Raw genomic sequence first — 23,891 nt, 5'->3', positions numbered from 1 at the left:
TGCTATGATATCTGTGGCCTATTGTGTGATAAAAAATACACTCATGGTTTTATTCCGTTGACCTTATATATTATTATAATATTATGTTTATATTCTAACTTTTATCCGTGTCTTTGAGAGGTCTTGTTGATATTATTTCAATTAATACTAGCACTTATATTTACATTAAAAGGTAAAATCATGGAATCATACGTACTTTACACGTCTCTAATATACACAACAATAATCTGCATATCATATAAAAGACAATGAGTGCGTATGGTTGTGGTTTATATAGGCTCAAAAACTACTTGACCGATGTTTTGACAGAAATTATTCAGAGATTGTTATTGGAGATACCAGAAAGAGATTTAGAGAGTATTAGTTTGAATCACGTCCGATAGGTGGCGCTAAATAAACGTTGTTTTATATTTTTGTTGATTAATTGTATAAACTACCTAATATAATATACTTACTACTGCAACACTACCTAATGACAATAACAAGTGCCGTGTTTCAAAATCGTTTATATTTTTGCGGACGGAGGTGTACCTGAACGTCCGAAGCCCGTGATTAGCTGATGACTATCCGAATTCCGAGGATTGACCACTTCGGTCAGATTTTACCACAACGCGGGGATACATAACACTGACATGTTCGCTAACTGACGTACACCAAAACCAAAATATGCTGAGTGCTGCGGTATTGCGATATTGTTCATTTTTCTCAGACAAAGACTACATGTAGCTATTATAAAAGGTATTTTATAAGTTAGTATAATACTATAATTTATTTTTTCATTTACGAGACGTCATATTCAAGACCTGGATCCCTAGGCCTTTTTAAAAAAATCTCGAGGTTCCCCGCTAAGCTAAATCCGGTACTGTTAAATCTGAGGTACTTATAGGTACCTATACTGTGTGCGTTTACTGTTATCTAACGACAACGCACTGTTATAATAATCGACTCAAGTGCATCGTGACGGAGAAGGTTATGCGATAATATAATATTAAATATAATAATATACTTAATACATATTGTTATTTATCGCGCAGAGAGGAATTTGTACAGTGGCGAGTAGCGACTATGACGATACTGTCACGTTACGTCGATAAAAGCGGGCGTTGTAGCAATACGCATAACAATACATAGGTAGGTAATATTAAATTATTAAATTATTATTATTATCATATTACAGCCAAGTGAAGTTCACTCAAAATTTGTTTGTCGAAAATGACCAATCCACCGGAGACTTTTTTCGACTACTATAAACTACCAGGACCTTGGTACAACGTCAAATACACGATTTATTACTGGTTTTTCACCGCGATTAAGGTATAAATCAATAGTATTATAATACCATTGCATATTTGTACAATTATATACAGTAATATTCCATTGGTTTTCTTTTTTTAGACAATTTTGCGTTTCTTTGATGTCCATACGAAGCACGGTAAACCGGAAGACAACGACGGGCCACACGAACTTAACGACAATATTGTAAGCATAATAATCGCTTATGATAATATATTTTTCATATGAATATCGCATTATGTATATAACTTTCCCAGGGCTATGACGCCACTTGGATTGGAGGCACCACGCCCGACGGTAAATGGATCATATTAGCACTTGATAGACGAAATGAAAGTAAAATGTCCATAGGATACGCATGTTTAAAGGTAAATTGTAGTACATAATATAATGATGAATTGAACGGTGAAGTTACGTTGGTATAGACGTGTGTGAAAAAAGCTCCACTTCGCTGACCCCTTTTGTCCTAAATTACCCACCAAAATACACGTCCAATTAAAGTTAATTTTTGGAATTTATAAGTCCATCGACTCGAAGTAAGGTCGAAGCAGGATGAAGGAGAATCTTCACACTAACACCACCTTCCCCCACACTTTGTCGAAATTACACCAGAAAAATCGTAACTTGTAGAGCTTAATTGAAAGAAATTATAAGTTAATTATTGGATTTGTAGGTTGGCCGCTGTACTTAGTAGTTCATTTCGGTCACAACTTATCTATGAGAAACCTATAAATTCCGAAATCCAACTTATCACAATTACTTACAAATTGAGCTCTACGACTTAACAACTATACCATCACACACATCGTTTGTACGGCTTTTGCAGATTCCAGGAATCGGACACCTGTCTACTCCGATGTATCCAAATTCCATGGATAACTCGTTGGAAAACAGCGACGATGGTTTCACTTTGGACAAATTTACTTTGACGGTGATCGAACCTCTCCGACGATGGAAAGTCAATTTTGAAGGTAAAATGACGTAAGTACCTTTACATAATAATATACATTGTGAAGTCGACCCTATAACACGATCCCTATAACAACCTCCGACGGTTGTATACATATATATTCATGTATATATAGATTTGTGGACGATCCGGACGCCTCGGCCCACGTAAAGATAACAGCTGAATGGACGAGCCAACGTGACGTGTGGTTACTGAATCGGGACTTGAGTAGCGAATCGTTCGCCGACTCTTTTGCACTGGAAAACTGGAACATGTTCTCCGCCACCCTATTCGACCGGTACATACATGCCCGACAAAGATAATATTATGAACTACTGTAGAGCCTTAAAGCTTTATATATTATTCTATTCTATGACACACTTTATAAAGTAATAATATCGTCACGTGTGTATATCGTTTCGTTACAGTTCCAAAGACGATGTGGTGCATTGGGAGCAGTTCGGTCGATTGGACGCGGACATCGAGATAGACAGGATAGGAATTGAAATTCGCAACGCGGCTACCGTCAGGGACAGGAGCTTTGGTATATTTAATACCTATAATTAACTGTAACCCAAAAGCTAAGACAAAAACCCCTCTAAAAGCTATACATGAATACTTTTTTAATAACCCTGCATAGGTGCAATTAAAATGTTTTACCAAAATATAAATTTATAAAAATCAAAGTCATAGTTAATTGATCTTTTATAATAACTAAATTAACCACTATCTATACAATAAAGATAAACATAACTCTACTAAACTCGATAATATTTTTTTACATCTAAAACAGAAATACATTACATTTAAAATTGTGATATGCTATGAGCGTCAAATTGGTATTATAGATAATATATTATGTTATATCATATTATTTTATTATTTTAGGTTTTAATCATATCAGATAATAAAATTGGATTTGGTTCTTTTGGACTTTCTAAAAAATCGTAAAATGTGCGCTTTTTGGAACCACCACCGATAATATATTATACAATCGTAATAATATGATGAGGAGCTCATTCAAACGGTGTTTTTTACAGGTAAAATTAGAGATTTTACAGCGTTGCACAGATATTTCTACATAACCATGTTCATGGAAGACGATCAGTCCCTGGTGATTACGGTGGTTTGTCACAAAAAGACGTTTTCACGGTGAGTCACGTACCATATAATTACTATAGGGCTCTATCGCATAAAATAGATAAAAAAATATTCACCTATGAATGGTAAAAATTAAGATATTCGAAAACTTTTAACTACATATTTTATTTCACCTACCTATGTACATTTGTATCATAAAATAGATACAACGAAGTTTAAAATTAAATTATTAAATAGGTTAAAATTAGATACTAATGTATTTAATTAATTAGTTTATTACTTAAAAATTGTTTGTATTTTATATTATTGTCTACTAAATCTCTCATTTTATTTTATACTGGTATATGACTCATACAGTATGAGTATGTAAGACTTATTAAAAACACTATTTATACGTAAATAAAAATAAATCACTTTAGGTTAGGTATATATTTAATAAAATGTAATTAAAGTGTGAAGAAACAATTTGTTTAAAATTAATTTTAAAAAGCCGTCAAGTAGGTATAACAGTTGTGCTTTACAGTAAATGTTGAGTGTTGATACCTATCTCGTCATTGAGTATATAGAAGGGTTAGGTTAGAGGTTGAGTTTATAAGTTACTAGACTAATGCTCTCTAAGAATCACTTTTTTGATTTAAAATCATATGTCCCAGAATAAATACAAATGTAATGCAATTATTTTATGGGATTTTTGAAAAAATCTAAGTTTTAAGGTCTTTTAAATTATAAATTAAAAATCGACTTCCTAAAAAGCCTAGATATTTTGTCAAAGAGTTCATACATGTATCAAAAATTAAAATCGGACATTCCGAAGTAGGTATGTGTAATTTACCACCGCTTATCGGTCTAAAACTTATGAAAAATATGTGTGCTGTGCTAACGATCTGAAGACCGTTTTTTTATTTGCTTTACAAGGCTGTTTTTCGGATTTATCAGCAACGATGACGGTACCAACAGCAATATAGACTGGACCGATTTGAACATACATCAATTCGGCGAAAACGGCAGAGTTACCGAAGAACTGTGTTTTTTAATAAGAATCGGTACTTCCGTCATTTATCTTTATGTCATTAAGCTTAGCAGTATTACCAATTTAATATTAATCAACAACAAATTTCCATTTTTCTGCAGGTAAAGTCGTCCACACCGTGCAAGTCGTATGCGACAGCCAACACTGGTATCGACTGGAAAAGGGCGTAGTGAGATGCGAACAGATCGGCGACTGCTTGGTCGACAACGTGCCAGGCAAGTGTATGATCCAGTCGCTGTACAGCGAGACGTCACTGAGGTCGAAAACTTTTTGCAAGCCTCTGAGTTATTTGAACTATTAGTTATATTTTGACAATTTATTAAAGCCTTTTTCAAAACGATATTATAATATAGTTAACGGACTGCGTTTTTTTTTCTTTTGCTCCCGGCCAAGACAAATTGAATTTATTATCCCACTCCGCAATAACAGACAGTCGGGCGTGCATCGTGAACCTAATTATTAATTCTGGTTTTATGTTTCATTTTTTGGTTATTTTTTAATGGTATTCTGTAAATTATATTTCCGAAAATCGTACTTTCGTAACCAATAGTGTGGTCCGATTCCAGTGATAATATATACAGAACAAAAAATAATTCTATCCACATTTCAAAAAACCCCATCGTACCATTAATATATTTTTAAAAACATTAAATTGTATTGGGCGCAATATATTTACTGCATAGAAATAATATGTAAGTTTAACTGAAATAATAATATATTGGTCGCTATTTACAATATATAGTTGTCGATTCTTCGGACGGTGCAATTTTCGTTCGGCTTATTAATATTTAATAATATAAATATATAATATTATATTATAACTATATTTTATGATAAAACGGTTAAGTTCGCGGTCCACTCCCGCGCGATGTCCCCACGATTGCAAAAGACGCTCTCCAAACTACCGCAATCGTCGCACGCGGACGCGGACGCAGATGACTGTCTGCGGCAGTTGACAAAACGAGCTCGTTATAATAATCGTCGTAAATAATGTATACAAATAATAAATGTATATTATTATACGAATATATACGCGAAGGCGAGATGGCTATAATATATAATATCTAAAATATAAGTATATTATTATGTACAACGCTACTTCGAGTACGACATCGTTCTTCATTATGACATCGGTAGGTATATATAATAATAATAATAATAATACACACAATATTTGGTATAGCAGTGGCGCTTACACGACCGATTTTCATCAGCCTAATTGCGTCGCCACTCGGTCGGGCCCCGCACCACTGCCGTCCTATTATAATAGCTGCTGTGTACACTCGAGGCGGCGGCGGTGATTAATGCGTTTAATATTCATAAAAATCGCTAGCGGAAAAGTCGTCGCGGCGCTTATCAATCATTGTCCGCCGCGCGCGTAATTCGATTACGCTTGTTATTCGCTAGCGCGCGCGTAATATCGTATAATAATTATCATTACGACGGCACGACTACGATTTATATCCTCTGATGACGATGAGGGACGTCGTGGAAATATAAACGACAATTTTAAGATTAAACGAGAAAAATCGGGAAAAATCGAGAGTACTATATCCGCGAAGATACAGAGGTAAGGCGAGAAACACGGGGGGGGGGGCGTGGATGATTCTGAGAGACGTCTGAGGGGCTAGTAGATAAGGTTATCGACGATGGTTACACAGCAGAAAAAGAGTCATTGGGTAAGCTATAAGAGAGCCAAAAAACATTTTGTTGTGATTTAATGTTATTTTTTTATTTTTTTGATAAACAATAACTTTTTTTAAGTAAGATTTGGTATTTTTTTCGTAAAATACATTTTTTTATTTTTAAAAACGTTTTTGATTATTTTTTACGTGAATACAAAAATTTGAATACACATATTTTGTCAAATAATTTTGGCGTTATTCTGCCCTACATATTTAGTTTTACAAAACTATGTATGTACATGTTGGTATTGTATTATTATCTATGACCTATAGGTATGGCTATATATTATTATAGTACCTTATTTTCATCAAAATAATTTGTAGACAAATATTTTATGAAAATAAAATATTCAAAAATCAATTTTGATAAACGTCGCTATTGCGTCCCTTAAAAATTCGTGATAATGTAGTTTATTCCCTATAATAGTTTTCGTTTAAACCCTTTTTTGAAGCTAACAAAATATTTAAAGTTTCGTTTATACCGTACACTTAAAATTCAAATTGTTAGTTTGGTAAATGGATTATTGTTCATAGTTGTTTTTGCACGTGTGCATTGGAAAACACATATTTGTCTCTATCCTGAAATAGTGTAAGCCACGTTGCTTAGACCCTTATAGTGACGCTTCAACCCTTTTTATGTGTAACCATCGATATAGTGGCGAAGACGAACGTGATGTGAGCTCGTCGACTGGTGATATTCCGTGGCAACTCGATATCGTTGCACGGCAGCGGCGGTTTAATTATGCGATAGGATGCGTGTACAGATGCTGTGGAAAACGGCAACGGGTGGTCCCGACGTGCAAAGGGTGGGTGAGGACGTGCATATCAAAGGCATAAAGCACCCACGTGGGTCCCGTGACGGGTGGTCAGCGGCCAGCTCAGTGGCGTGGCCCGATTATTACGACATGCAGGAATTCACCTTTTGAACGCCGTCGAAACGAGGTATCATGAATGCAACCCACCCCTAGTATTCCGTCCGTCTTACGTCCACCCCAAACCCACCGAATAATGATGTAATAATTATTATGCACATTGTTCATCTTTATACAGTGACACAGTGTTCAGAGTTGTAAGGTACCTACTGAGATTTTTATTATTTTATGAATATTGGCAATTCACTGAAATATATTGAAATAAATTAGTAAGTATACATATAAGTAAGAATAATTGCTTTTAAATAAAAGGTCTACTCAACTGAAATCGGTTTTAAGGTCCCCTCGGTCAACACTAGGTACAAAAAATCACCTATTATTTACCACATTTAGTAATCGTATTTCGTTGTTCTAAATAGCCACATTAAACGATAAAAATTGTTTACATGTAATTTCAGTGTGCGGTGTAGACTAACGGTTCTCATTAAATGGATTATTATGAGCGGTAGTGACATTATAATAATAGTTGTAATAACAAACAAAATTATATTTAAGGAATGCACACAATTTTATCAACACAGAAATTAACTTAAAATAAGTCATATTATTATTGCTGAAAGCTTAGGTCTAGATCCGGACAATGAAAGGAATACGATTCTGAAGTTTTTAAGTAAAATAATATACAATTTCTTGATAAATTATAAATATCGAAAAATTATTATCTTTAATTATTATTATTATGTCATAATATAACATCGATGATCGTAAGCTGAAAGAAGACTTGCGGGAGTACGCAGGAAATCGAAAATATCGTGAAGCCAATTATTATTCTCGTAGTGAAATCGATTTCGCGATACAATTTAAATTCGGTGTGATTATATCTCCACAGGCGCGCTTCTGTATAAAGGTAAGCTACCGCGTGAAAGTATAATCTTATAAAAGGCCGATTTCGATTCCGTTTGGCTGCACTCGAAAGCCGTTCACAGAGTTTGGTCGTCAAAACCTGGTACGCATTTTAGGCTTGCACGGTCGGCTCCGATAATACGTTTTCTGAGTTTTCAAATCATCATCTTCTCTATCATGTTCCCGCCAGTGGATTGAGAATGTTACTAATCGTATTATATTATTGTAATATATTGATTTTGAGCAGAGAATTAAATGCTATAAATACCAATCCATAATAATATGTTCATATAAATAAATTGAGTTGTAATAATGTAGGTACCTAGTATTATGTTTTAAAATAAAAGCTTAATATGATTTATTTTATACTAATAAATAACAATATGCACTATAAATATAATTTTTAAATTAAAAACATTAAAAATGTGGGTATAATCACTATAATGTCAAAAATTATAAATATTTCCTTCATAAGCGGCAAGTTGAAAACGTTTTTCAATTGTTCGATGACCATTGAACAAAATATTTAATAGTTTTTTAAAATATAAAAATCTTAGAACTTTTATTATATTTCTACCTATTTCGGAGAAACTTAATATTCTTAAAAATTCAAAATATGTATTGATTATGAGGAAAATCCTAAAAATATATGCTTTGTAAAATCGAAAACCCTTATCATAACCTATTTATAATTTATAATATTCAAAATTTTACGAACAAGATCAGTACCTAGGTATTTCATAAAACAATATTTTGGTTAATAGTCACAGTTATAGTAAATACTATTTTTCTTACAACTGCTTTTAGATCGAAGAGCAATTACATTTTTGTTATGTAATACGCTCCATTGATTTCAATGAACATGCTATGGAAAATGATGGGCATATGGGGCTATAGTTTATCGGCCTGTAAAAATATTTTCACTGTGATTGTCAGTCTTGAAGATAATAAAATATCAAAGTCGATTCAAACTCGTATATATAATATTCTAGTTTTACTTCTCTCAAAGTTATTTTACTAGTTATTATGGCACAAAATGATCTACCAAATCACGCGATTGTCGTACCTATAATAGATCCCCAAAAACAGTAAATTTTGTTGATCAAAGCAATAAGTATATAGTATACCGGTACCTATAAATACGATATATAGTCAAAGGCATGTGTATATTTGCATCACATAGGTGCTCATTTTTCTACTTTACAGGTTTGCTATTTAAATTGACGCTTTTCTAATACCAATAGGTAATAATTATTTGTATTATGTACCTAATGATAAAAGTGATCATTTATAAATTTCAATTCTTCTTATTTATATATTTTATATTTACTGAACTTTTAAGTATATAAATACTTTGATATCAACCAGCTGTCTTAAATTATATCTTCTGAATTTTTGTTCGAAAGTCCACCGTTGTTGTGATGTCGCGTCGATTTAAGAGTCGTCCGTACGCAAAATAATATATTCGGCCGTATTTATTATACATCCGATCGAAGTGTAACGTGTGTCCGGACGATACAGTTTCCGGATTGCTTAATGCACGGGAAATGAAAATAACGCCAATCGGAGCGCAGTTCCCGCGGGACAGTGTCCCCGCACAGCACTCTTGTCCACTCGCTAGCACACACACGCACACACACACACACTGTACAAAACGATTTACGTAGGTGACGATATTTTATTCGTGTCCTCGTTGACGTGATTTACCGCGCTCCATCCTAACATTGTATAGACTTTTTTACTGCACCAATGCATCATGCGTAGGTACAGTGAGTATCGACTTTCGACAACATTTTCCCACCAAAAGAATATTTTTATTTTTTTTTGTTCCAATAATCACTTGTTATTTAGATCGTTTTGAAGTTTATTTGAAATAGCATTGAACTAATGACTTGAGTGCGTTACCCTGCACCCTAACTCCTAAGGTATGACTACCATACGCATAATGTTCACAAAACTACTCTATATATTATCAAGTTGAAACCCACCAAAAAAAAAATTGATGGATAGTTTTATATATACTTATATTTATTCCTCCTTGGACAATTGTTCGTAACTAAATACTTGTATATACATTTTTTAATTTTTAGATACTTTTAAACTGCAAATAAATATCTAACATTTTAGGCTGAAAACCGGATGCATAGATTGGCGCGCATTAATTCGTTTGAAATTCGCATCTCGCAGGTGAATTAGGACGCGTACGACGACGAGCAAAAGATTATAATGCGCCCAGAGAGATACTGCAGGAATATACGATTATCCCTTTATTTTTATTTCCCGCAGGGGATGCGAGTCGCCCAAATAAGACTATTAATAATATCGAACCCCTTATATTTCTAAGACCGGAACTGCCGAGCCGCCCGATTTTTTTCCTATAAATATTTTTGTATTTCTTTACGGCAAAAACATATACATATAATAAAACCATCGTGCTTGCCGAACCGTAGAAACCGAACGGCTTCGGGACGGGCTGCTGAATTTGAAACGGCGCACTGCGCCGACGATCGATCGATCGGAAAAATTGCTGAGGGTATATTATAAAAACTTATAAATATTCACGGTCGCCGTTGTTGCGGAACGTCATCTCTGATCGCAAACACTCGTCGATAGGATGTGCTATATAATAATAAGCTATATATATGATGGTATAATACCAAGCACGCACGCGCACACTTTTTAAACTTTTTCCTAATTTATTCAAATTCTGATTACTGCATTTAACGACGAAGAGTTCCATTATAGCGATACAAAAATCTAAGTAATAAAAAATATGGTCTTTAAGATGACGCTACACACTTTAAAATTAAAATATTAAAAAAAAAACTTTGAGATTCTCTATAGATAATATTCTTATTTCTACATTTTATAATTAGTCAATTCACTATAATATTAAACATAACTGAGTTAAAGAAATTATTCAGAACGTACAATTTGCTATATTATGTTGTGATAAAATGTTCAATACAACGCATGCTCAGGAGAACGCGTTTAGAACGCATTTAAAAATTAGAGTGAATAAACCTATTATGAAACTTTATGGTATGTAAATTATCTATATTTGTATCATGATTTGCTGAGCGTAAATTTTCTATGTTGTGCACTTGTAAGACGGCGACAACAAATATCTTTATAGCGTCCTCTTAAGTGGTCAGTGTACATAAGAATTCACATTTAAAGGGAAAAAATGTCGGTTGAGCACGCTTAGTGAACCACTCTGTATAATAGTGTAAGATATTTTTTTCCTATGTGCATAATCATCATCATGCGAATATATAGATACCATGTGTCTGTGTTTAAATAGATTAATAAATTACGAACGCGACGAGCGTGTTATTCGCTGCGACTCTAATCGAATGTGATGGCCAGGGCGATATAATAGTATTTATAAATAATGACTGCGTAACGTTTTTAGACAAACAGTGACCGTGACGTTTAGTGCTCTTTGGTCTTATAATCCGCATTTTATAATCGCGTTATTGTTAAGTCGATTTTACCATTAACGCGTCGTCGAATATCGCGTCCGATAGGATATCCGTCGTTTCGAATTTTAAAATTGCTCATAATGCGCGGGGGTCTATCTGCTTGTCGGGTCGTGGCGATAGTCACGGAGGGAAAGAGCTGAACCCTTCCCTTACAACATGAAAAGTATATGAATGTATTTACAACCATTTAAAACTACTAACATAATATGAATAAGAAATTAAAAAATATGCTGTCATTCAAAAAATAAAAAATTAAATCAATAAAAAAATATTAATTTTCAGTCACTTAAAATCGTGCATTTAAAAAAAAACACTCAAAAACTTTCATATTTTTGTGAGTATTCCTTTAAAAGTTATTAAAATAATTTGCACATAGGCATTAGGTACACTTTATATTATATTGTACAACAACCGATTTCCACTAAATTATCATTATAAAAAAATATTCTTTATATGAACTATTATAGTTATAGACATTTGAAATTGTGTATAATATACAGGCGCAAGCGCATGATCCTTAAATTTCATCAGAGACCAGAGTATTATTAAATTATATTACAGTAGGTATCTATACCACATGATAATATGTATATTTTTGTATACATGTATATATTCCATTACCGCCCACTCGGGTCCGCACCCCTTCTAACCCCCCCTGGTCTACCCATAAAATGTTTCATAACCTCATTTGCATTCGGGTTTGCCGCCCACTGTTTAAGCGGCCGCCTGCCTATCGAACAAAGCGGTAATTTTAACTCGATTTGCATCAACCACTGCCGCCGCCGCGTCGTGTTTTTCGCTGACGTCGACGGTTTTCACGTCGACGGCACTCGCGAGAGGGTGGAAACCAAACGGTATGTATATAGTTTACATGCACATTTACATACTATATATAGTATATATACAATATACTCAACCGGGATGTGTATTAGTACATTTTGTTGTTGAGTATATGTATATAAGCAATTTTTTCCAATTAATGTATCCAATAAATCATCCCTTTACAGTACTGTAGTTTGTATTCACTAAAACTTCTCTAAAAGTCTAAAAAAAACTCGCATTACTTTATAATTACTTAACATTATTTACATACATTTTATAAAAGTTATTTATTCGATTTGGTACAATAACTAATAAGTTCAAATAACTGAAAAAAAAAACGATTAGCATAGTAAATATTATTAACAAACCATATATCACTATAATAAGAAGTTAAGTACTGAAAACAACCGGGAAACCCACACAATTACTATAACCACAGACTATATGAAAATATTATTAAGTCTGTGCTATAACTACTTTCATGATTTACGTCTATTATACCTAATAGGTACTGCAATAGTGCAATTATTTTTGTGATAATTCAATTGTTCAGCTAAAAACTATATGTGTAGAGTGATTGGGATTAACACTTTAATAATTTATAAATATATATTGTATTATATAATAATATTTTTAACTGGCTCAAGACCAAGTTTTCAAATTCTTAAGTTTTATTTAACTATTTAAGGAGTGTCCTGTGGAGAACTATAAAGTTCTGTTTTTTAAATAAGAACACTACTTTTTTTCTAAATAAATTATTTAAATTAATATAATTATGTTTATTTACCTAATTCAAAATTCTAATTAGTAGTTTCTCAGTTATTAAAATATTGCTGTAATTTAAAAATAACATTATAGGTAATATTCATTATTTTATTAACCTATCCAAATTGTTATTTATAAAAAATGTTACATGTATTATAAATATTAAAACCAATATTATATCTGTTTTATGGTTTATGTAAAACCATTTTTAAGGACTATTTTCCTTATTAGGTATAAACGACACTATCCTTATTCAGAACAAAATATCTCAAGTATTTTAAAATATGGTCTCTAAGTAGATTTAAAGATTCCAAAAACCAGGATTTAAATAAATTCATAATTAAACGAAAAAATAATGGAGTTAAGCTTGCTTAATAATCTAGAATACGGAAAAATTTCATAAAGAACCATAATAGAATATTATACAATTTATTATTGTCATATTATTATATGGACGACGGGTGAGACGAGCATAATTATTCGTTCGATCCTCGTAAAAAAACATAAACTTCATATTATTATACAACGACACATTGAAATATATTATTTTATCGCTCGCGCGTCATACCGTGGAAAATAAATCAAAATATTATTCCTAGACAAAACTGAACGCCTGCTGAACACATGATGTGACTATCATATAATAATTTAGTCTAAAATCGAATATCGATCGTAGCGGAACGAAGCAGCAAACGTTTTTCAACTCTTCGTAGAAATATATCGTCAAAAGTTTATTATATTTTAATCGTTAATATTGTTATCATTTCGTTATAATATAATATATTGCAAACCGTCCGTTTATCTCCATGCGCGCGCCACGACTTCGGACTTATCGTAGGTACTTCGAACCGCGGCGGAGTCGTCTCGTCGCGCGGAACGAGAACTGTTCCATTACACAATAATAATAATAACATTATATTATATTGTATAATATAATGCACGCGCCCTGTGCCCCGAGGCAGACGACGTCAGTGGCGACAACAAGAGGGTGTTCGGTGGAAATCGTCGTCATGATCCACTTCACACCCCTGTAAACCGATTTGCAAGATTAAATGGATACGGCGTCGGGGACTTTCATCCGCTCGCCGCTTTTCGCCACCGCCACCTCCCGTCTCGCCATCGGTTTTAAAGTCGCCCGCCATAAAGCTCGGTCGACGACCATAATATATTATATCGTCGTGATGTAATATTATACGAGTGGTGTATAGCATTATTACTATTATTATTATTATTACGTGTTTGTCACGGGGTTTATGATGCGAACGAATCGCGCACGGTCGCCGAGCCGACTGCTGCTGCTGGTGCGCGCCGTTTTGACGTTATCGTTTCGGATTAAACGCAACCGACTATACGCTTTACGACTGGTCCTGGACAAACCACGGCCACCGACTGGCGTCAGGGCCATAATGTTATTATTTTACGTACATTATTATACTATGTGCCGTACACACAGATGTGACACGACATAATATTATAACAATGGTACTATTACTTGCTACTTTATTGTATTAAATATAGGTATACGAGTAAACGTGTTAGGCGAATATATATCTAGGTACTGATGTAGTGTTGTTTTGCTCGAAATTAAAACAACGACGACGGTGAAAATCGGTTTTTCTTTTAAATAATCGATAAACAAGTCGTTATCTCAGCGAGACTCGGTTAAATATACTATGCAACTAGGGAAACGATTTGAATGTATACGACTACATCATTAGCGAAATTATCACGCATAAGACCGCCAAAAAGTATAGAATGATAGTTTTAAAAATGCGATTCTATTGGCTGTTCGAATATATTATCGCTACAAAAATAAAACAATAAAAAATAAACATCGATGGGGAAAATAAGTTTTTAAATAATCAATTAAGAAATAGAAAAAATCATTCTGACCGAAATTCATTAAGAGACGCTTGCAGGGAAACGATTTCAATGGTTCGAATATCATTTGCAAAAAGGTCATGCACAAGACCGCCAAAAATGATCGAATAATAGTTTTAAAAATGTATAATCCTATTTGAATATTATATTCTCAAAGAGAAAATCAAACGATGTATCCTAATTAAAGATGTGAGCTCGGTAAATTTACAAGGTAAATTCCACATTTCTACTCCTGCTGAATCCTAATTAAGTACTCCTACGCACAATATTATTACATGGAAAAAATAAAACAGTTGTTTGTACTATAAAAATAGTAGGATTGACTGTACATTATAATTATTGCTATAGGGATAGCTATAAGATTAATCAGATTTACTAAAATTTTATAGTCAAGTTATTATAGTTATTCGAACTGAAATATGCTATTTTAACTATATTTTTTAGTTAATTGAAACATTAAAAACTCCATTAACTATAAAATATTATAGTAAACCTAACCATAACTAATAACTATATTTATTAAGTAAATCATTTTAGTTATTTTACCTATTAAATAGTTATATTTACTATAATATTATAGTAATTTTTTTTCCGTGTATAATTGTATTGTTATACGATAAAATGAGTATAGTGTACTGCAGTGTTATCGAAAATAAAAAAAAAACGACTATAAAATCTGATTTTTAAATAATCGATGAAGAAAAAAAAATCATTCCGAGCGAAACTCATTAAAAGACGCTATGTGGAGAAACGATTTCATTGGTTCGAACATCATTCGCAAAAAGGTCGTGCATAATAACATCAAAAATGCTCAAATGGTTTTCAAAAATATGTAATCCTATTGCGCCGTTTGAACATAATATTATATCGCTGTCGTAAGACATTTTCCTAGAGTCATATAATACTCTTTATAGATTATAGCGTTTTATGAAATTAAAGCGTTATGCATGAAAACTCAAACCTTGATGACGTCTTATTTAAAGTATGATTTACATCCGATCTTCTATAATACTGGAAGTCGATGGGAGGCAGGAGTGGTGGTCGGATCACCACAGCTTCTAACCAAAGAAAATTATCACAACATAACAATATATTATACGGAAAACAAAACAGAATAATAATATGTAATATTTATTATAGTTGTAAACCGATACGTTTTTCGATTGATCCGCTCGAAATCTATATGACACATTTAACGATATATTTTATACATAACATTATTTAATACTACAGGCGCCAATGTTATAAAATACGATTTTTTTTTTTTGTACGCTTGACGAGTCGTGTACAGGCTATATTAATATATGAATCGTGTATAATAAAATACGTATACGAAAGCAATTATGTTTAGAAATTTGATCTGCCGACTACGCGACGGCGACGGTACGCCGTATTTACCGTTCTGCACACCCACACACCTACACACTTATCCACCCACGCGGGAAGACCATAACATATACGTATATATCATACACTGTGCACTGAGCACACAAGCAATATAATATATCTGCGAATCGGTTCGTCGAAAAGTTGTCTGTCGGCGGGGGGTGAGGTGGGGCGACAAACGGTGTGTAAACACGATTTTCCTACCCTAATAATCTATACCCCTTTTTCGGGTAAACATGGCCTCTCCGATCTTTAATATCGGACTACTTAGAACGGCGGCGGCGGCGCTCCGCTCCCGCGATCCACACCGCCGACGCCGACGCCGCTCGGCACTCCGCGCTGCTACTCCCGCCCGACGGCTGTGTAATTGTCCTGTCGATCAACACACAGAATCCATCATAAACCGACCGACTGTAAAGGGATATCGTCCCACGGCGCACGCGCGCGCCCCGCTGCAATACCTACCACCACGTGTATAATAATATGATACATACTCTTTTTTTCTCACTCTGTCTTACTCTCCTCCACATCTCTACCTCTCTTTTTATCCTCCCGTCCGTGCTGCTTTATATCGTAATATACCACCCTAAGAATTGTACATATAAGGTTTGTGTGTATATATATTTATATAGTTTACAAACGAACGGATATTTTATATAGCTTCTCCCGCGATTACAATCATCAATGGATACAATACAATATGTATATATGACTTCTCTACAACTGTATACAACACAACCATTGTGGAGGCGAATCGATTCGTCTACTGCGCGATATATACGCACCATATATATAAACTGGTACAACACAACGTTCACGTTTTTGGACAGTTGTATTTATATATATTAAACTGTACACCGTATACACGCTGTGTTAAAAGTTAGACGTTTCTCGCTGATTTTCCAATTAAACACCCGCTATACGCAAATAAACTATATACATTTGAAACGTTTCCCTTTTCAATAAACCCAATATATTTCGTATGGGCGTACATAATATTATAATTATTATTGTTGTCACCTCCTAAATATTGTAGTCTGGCATTTATTATTCATAACGAGTTCAAATGACGACAGTAATAGATTCCAGAGAAAAGCTATTAGTCTGCATATAAAACACAATATGAACTTTTAACAGTACTTCGTTCTATTGTATAATTCACTCTCATTTAATCGAACTATATAAGTTTATAATATACCTATAACCAATCTAAGCAATTTATCAGCAAATTATTTAACATATTTATCAGTGTTATCACATATTTTCGTTATTTACAATAATAATATAGACTGGAATATTATACATATTTTTCGCGTATTATTCGTATTCATACTAATTGTATTGCACAATGATAAGGGCTTAAAATGTCAGAATTCTGAATTCAAAAAACTGATTCCAAATACGCTTTTTTATCTTGAAATAATTAAATTAATAAATAATACAAATAATCTAGCATATTTTATATACCTACTATATTGTATATTTGCAGTCTATTGGTAAACAATTTAATGTTTGATTTTTTGTTGGATGGATTTTAAAAAAGTTATTATTATTAAAATATCGTAGAGCGTCTTTGTTCTATATGGATCATTGCATCGTTTTTAACACATTCATCTTTAGTCTAACTCCGATTGTAAAAATGTAATTAATATTATAAAGCTATAACATCGTAGGCACACGTATCATAATGACCTCATAGGAACGCGAGTATGGTGCGGTAATATGCCGGTTCGCTTATGTTTCTTGTACGACGTTTTGTCGTGAGAGGGTTAAAATAAAAATTCCGAGTAAAGGGAAAAACGTCAGCATAGTGTACACTGTACGCTATATAATAAAGTATGTGTGTGTGTCGCTGTGAAAATAAAAATATAAAAATGAAAAGGGTTCCAGGGTTTTCACATACACACACACACGACGTTGTCGAATACGCACTGGTAATACCACTACTACCATACACGCTGTACCATTGTATACCACTACCTCGGTGCTGCGGGGCCTGACCATTAGCGATGCACGCGTAATCCCATTCATCCCGTCAGATTATATCTAATTCCGGTTTAATTCGATTCAACGGCGGCGGCGGCGGCAACTTCCCCCTTACGCGCGCCCGCGTCTCTCGTCGTGTTTATTACGACGACGACGACGCGCCTATTATATTCCACGTCCGGATGAGCAGACGCCGATTCTTTTCAACAGTGAAAAAACATTTTCTGTTGTTCTGTCATAAAATACACCAAAACCGGATGATAATACCAAATGCACGACCGAAACGGCTGCAGCCTATCTGCTGTCCACGACCATAGTTTGTCGCGATTTTCTTATTTGTCGATCACATTATTATCATACCTACTGCCTGTATGTACTTATACGGCTAAACCGCTGTACTATTAACACAATATGGTAATTAACTAATTAAAAATTTAATAAAAACATATTATATAAGTAATATGTTTTTGGGATGGGAACAATATTTTTTTGCTTACCAAATTTTTCTAACCAAATAATAACAAAGAAACAAATAATAATTTTATTACCTATTCAAAAAACAGTGTCCACCAAAAACATATTATATATTTATATATGATGAAAATATGAAATGCCCTTATTTATAAGATACTAACAATAAAAAATAAAAATGTTTTTGAAATTTGTTTTTAATGGTATAAAGTGTACAACTGCACAATGTACATTAATTATTGCAGGGAATCTCCTAAACGGTTTTAAATAATCCATTACTACAATAATAGTAATAATTTCTTATTATTATGTTTCCCGATAAAATAATATTATAAATATATTGATAGGCGAAAAATACTCTTTATGTAATCCACATACCAATTAAAAAATTATGATCAACTTTTTTAAAGCATGACGTGAAAAATTAATATTTTTTTCCATAGGTATTACTTAAGTTTGATTAGTTAAATTTACTATTCGTTAAGTTCTATCAAATTCTAATGTGATGATCTTATATGATCACTTAACTTTATATTACTTGGGTTAATTATTTTCATTAACTTTCCCACCTTTGTCAATTATAATATCCAGCATCGTTATTGGTTTCTACCGTAACTCCGGTTGCGTTATACACACATATTAAATTAATACCACAGATAAACGAACCTGCAGCAGCAATTTCATGTATACGATTATATTTGTTTTTAGAGTAACCCCCGAAATCGGGTTTTGGATAAAACAACAATGACATTTTATCAAAGTAAACACACTATGGCCGCACAGCCGACAGCGTATTGCAGTCGAAAGTCATTGCATTTTAATATATAATATCATATAGTTCTGGGCCAGAGAGTTTAAAATAACAAAATGTCATTAAAAAATATGACCAAAACGACTGTATATACTGACGAGTTTAATTATAAATATTTTATAAGTCGATATCGAAAAAAAAGATTATTATTTTCAGGTATTCGTATCAATAATTGCCGCTTTTAAGTTTTAACCCTCGACTGTTGTAAAACTGTAGCGTTATCGTCGTCAGCCGTCGCGCAGGCTTAATTGAATGCTTTATCCACCCGCTTCAAATAATGTAATTTAATGTAGGGAATAGAGGGTGGAAAATCTGGGAATTTTCCACGTCTAATTTTAAAAGCAGACTGATGACGATCCGCCCGATCTGGTTGTCGGTGGATAGACCATACTTAGATACTTATTGGTGTTTACTTAATGCACATATTATACTCATAATATTATGCACTTTTTTTGTTGTATGTAGTATGTACCTTTTAGAATATTTTTTTTTATACTTTATAGTATTATGCATTTTACTATTAGCATAAACTCATCAGGCAACAGGTGGTTTATCTTACCCCCTCAATTAATCAGTGTCGAAAAAAATTACAAGTATCTATGACAAACTTGTATTTTTTTCAAGGCCAATTACAATTTCACCTACCTTAATTTAATTTAAAAAAAAAACTCTCCACCACCTCACGGTTTTCTTCCGATCCACAGTAAACATTACACAATATATTATTACTATTATAAATCCGGCCAATTATAAAATATGATTTTCGTGGTGAAAAGTCGACGTCCGTGAAAAACGATGACGGGGAGAAATAAAAACCAAAACAGAAATTGAGCCGCCTTGACATGCTGCCGCGCAGTGACGACGGGGTCGAATTACGCGTCGTCGAGAGAGCAGCGTCGATTTATGTTATTATTTTATATATTATTATACGCTGATTCACCGCGTCCCGAGAAGAGGGCGAGAGCCGCAAGGAGTCCAAACGACACGCGCGTGGCGATGACATTGCGACAACTTTGGACCACGACGATGACGAACACATCGTTCGTCCGGCTCTAATGAGAAAGCGGCCTTCGGGCTTTTTCGTTATTATATTAATATTATAACATTATATTGCAACGACGGCAACCACGTCCAACATCCGATACCGTTGCACGACAGCAGAGTACGATATTAATATGTCATTATGATATTATAATTATATTATGTTAAATGATTTAAATGATTTAATGATTAAAATGTATAATCTACCATAATATTACGAAGTCTCAAACGATTATATAATCAGCCACAGCGAAGGAAATAGCGTATCACAAAGATCGTTATTGTCTATAATAATGTTACCTTATTACAAAGGTGCGGACAAGTTAATCTAGATAAATAACTCAAATCGAAATAAGTTAGTAGTTAATAGTTAACAAACAATACATTTAAATTGCCAAGTTTTTAGTTAATATTACGGAAAAAAATATTAACTTCTCTAGCTCAGTTCAAAAAAAGTTAATCTAATTAATTAATGAATGTATTGGTTTTACAAAGAGGTGTTTTTTTTTATTTGTGTCTATCATCAATTTTTATGACCTTTAGGACGGTAAAAAATGCTTAAATTGTCTTTGACAGCATCTTTTCTGATAGGAAAGTGAATCTAGTTGGTACTTTTTGGGGGGGGGGGGGGGGTCAAAAAAGGGGGGTCCAGTAGGTAGTTTTTAAAAACGCCGGAAAATACAAAAAAAAAAATTAAGGGAAAACGGGATTTTTCACGTAAAATCGATTTTGGTTTTTGGTGTAACTCTAAAACAAATTACCATAGATATATGACATTTTGACTGGTTGTTTATTTTAGAATTTTCTATACACGATAAAATTTTCAAATTTGTTTTGAACTGTTTACAGACATTTCTAATTTCTTTAGTTTTTTTTCTATGAATATCAATAAATTAGACTACGGCTTTTGATTGTTATTGTCTACCTATATAATTAGCGGATAAGTGATAACACTGATAACATTGTAACATTTTTAGTTATTTTTTAGCAAAATGCCAAAATATATGATTAAAACTAAAATAGTATATTCCATACTTACAACATAATTATATTTATTATATTTAAAATTATTATTGATGTTATCAATGAAAAATATATGAATATGTTATAGTAGATAGTATTTATAAAATAAAAAATGCTCGTTGATTATCTGCCTAAATATAATATTATTGATCTATTTATAATTCAACGTAACTGGTCCTTTTATAGTATAGAATGTGGTATTATGACGTTGTAGTCATCCGTATATCATTGTTTAATTAATTCAGCTCCACGCCTATATGGTATTAAGTTTGTACGATTTCATTTTTAATCAACCAGAGATAATTCTAAAACACGATTTATCCACGCAAGTACACTTTGAGTTCTAATCGAACGAGGAGTTAACGACTGCTGCAGGTTATTATATTATACCCTGCACACGCTTTGTTTTATACGAGGCCAGTCTCGGGTATATAATTCTATGGGTAAATCGCAACCTAAGTACCTAATGATAATAATTTATATTTTTTTTTGACAGAGATGATAATAATATGTACATTTATCCAGACGAAAAATCTCTTTGCCGACGTCACGGTATTTATTTCATCCCCAAGCCACGACACCCCTCCACCGACATCACTCTGTCCTGCAATAATAAGGTGATTCGCCCAAAACATTGTCGAGGTCTTTCATTTTTTTCCACCCTGACTTCTAGAGATATCACGACGGCGATACAACCAAGGGTGTATCCGCCTTTACCGTGTCACCAGTATAAATAGACAAATTATTTCGATCTCGGCGGTATTTATGTAAATTTCCCCGAAAACACGGCCACCCCCCGCCCCCAATCTATAACATCCAGTCGAGACACGCTTTTCACATGTGCATAAATCACTACATTGAAAAGGGTAGTAAAAGTTTGAAAACACACACACACAAATTTCCCGTTCAGAAATAAGAGAAATCGAATAAAATCAAACAAGAGATTTTTTATACTCCACTCCATCTGCTTTTCTCCATTTCCTGTCTAATACAATACGTCGCAATCAAGTGCCGCGAACTGATCGATCGATATTCGATACATATATATATATATTATATGTACATCTAGAACCGGTGAGTGAGAGAGAGAGAGAGTTTAACGGTTAAGGGCGGCTTTATGTATATATATATATACAATGAACGATAGTGGTTCGGCAGCGGTCCCCGTCGGTCATTAAATTTTCTCCGCTGCCTCTGACGAACAAACGGAGACAATAGGACTAAAAGCTCTTTTCGAGAGACTGAGAGAGAGAGAGAGAGAGAGAGAGAGAGAGAAAGAGAGCAAAAGAGCTGACTTAAAACAATTACAAAGAGATTTGCTCTGCCGTATTAGCGTGTCGACTACATACGCCACCGCCACAGCCCGTGAACGAGTCAATGCTAATACCCCTTTTGTACTGCTTCTCCGCCAACCAACCCCGCACTCGATCGGCGGCGGCGTCCTTATCAGGTGCGCACACAAAATCCGATCCGATCAGTTTTCCCATTTCACGCTCAACAGATTATAATATGCAAGAGACTGAACGATGACGACTATATTAGTGCCTATATACTATACACTATACACGTATACGATAATATTATAATATAATACTATACGGCCGGACAGAGCGTGGTGTAATGACGTAAACGCAAGTAAATATATAAGTACGTGTGTGCATAAGGGGAAATTAAAACATGGACAAGCGGAGCGGTAATGATGGTGGAAGGGGTGAGGGCTAAAGTCGAAATCCTTCAAAAGGATTCGAACGGATATTTTCGTTGAAATTATACAGTGATATTATTATTATACATGCAGTATACGCACGTGCATAATTATCTACGATTTAGTATAAACATCATCATATATGCTCGAACCTATGTAGATAATACTATATTATAATATGCAAGTACTTTTGCAGGTACCTAAATAAATATGTTTTAAAAACGATTACAGTTTTGAATATCATGCGCCTCGTATAATATTTACACTGTCTATCACTATTCACTACATACGCGATTCTCATTAGACTGCAGCTGGCTATACACGAACTGTCTAAATCAATTTATGTGTATGTATTCAAAAAATGTTCAAGCTATAATAATATTATTTTAAATCAATTTTTTCCAAATCAAGAAAATTGCATGATATTACTTTTTTATTTGATATAAATTAATTTAATACTAATAGTATAATAATAATAATATATAACAATTACTATAGGTGCAAATATGATATTGTTAATTATCACAGAGAACGTAAATCATTCAATATTTAAATCACTCGCTTTATCAACACTGAAAATACATCAAATAAATACAAATTTGCAGTCAACGTTTTAGTCTTGTATTTTTTTTTTATGGCTACAGCGCACATGTAGACCGTGTACTCGATAAAAAAACTCATT

The 23,891-nt window shown here is 33.5% G+C and overlaps 2 protein-coding genes across 4 annotated transcripts in view; one reads left to right on the top strand and one right to left on the bottom strand.

Moving 5' to 3' along the window:
* The window catches only part of LOC132945483 (uncharacterized), a 50,335-nt gene extending 45,601 nt beyond the window's left edge, over positions 1–4,734 (top strand). The window contains exons 1-10 of one of the 3 annotated variants that reach the window (XM_061015243.1): positions 531–738; positions 1,178–1,314; positions 1,396–1,479; positions 1,551–1,661; positions 2,120–2,274; positions 2,379–2,540; positions 2,671–2,786; positions 3,283–3,394; positions 4,259–4,386; positions 4,475–4,734. In XM_061015243.1, coding sequence (XP_060871226.1) covers positions 1,213–1,314; positions 1,396–1,479; positions 1,551–1,661; positions 2,120–2,274; positions 2,379–2,540; positions 2,671–2,786; positions 3,283–3,394; positions 4,259–4,386; positions 4,475–4,674 — 1,170 coding nt within the window. In that variant the 5' untranslated portion in view covers positions 531–738; positions 1,178–1,212 and the 3' untranslated portion in view covers positions 4,675–4,734. Of the gene's footprint in view, positions 1–530; positions 739–1,021; positions 1,315–1,395; positions 1,480–1,550; positions 1,662–2,119; positions 2,275–2,378; positions 2,541–2,670; positions 2,787–3,282; positions 3,395–4,258; positions 4,387–4,474 lie in introns of those variants that run through there. The other 2 variants (XM_061015241.1, XM_061015242.1) reach the window with 2 other exon arrangements.
* LOC132945482 (vesicular glutamate transporter 1-like) overlaps positions 1–23,891 on the bottom strand; it is a 93,173-nt gene that overhangs the window by 44,116 nt on the left and 25,166 nt on the right. The window lies entirely within an intron of this gene.

Source organism: Metopolophium dirhodum, chromosome 5, assembly GCF_019925205.1.
Source record: "Metopolophium dirhodum isolate CAU chromosome 5, ASM1992520v1, whole genome shotgun sequence".
Classification (NCBI taxonomy): Eukaryota; Metazoa; Arthropoda; class Insecta; order Hemiptera; family Aphididae; genus Metopolophium; species Metopolophium dirhodum.
The sequence above is the reverse complement of the archived record's forward strand: the minus strand, read 5'-3'. Positions and strand labels throughout refer to the sequence as shown.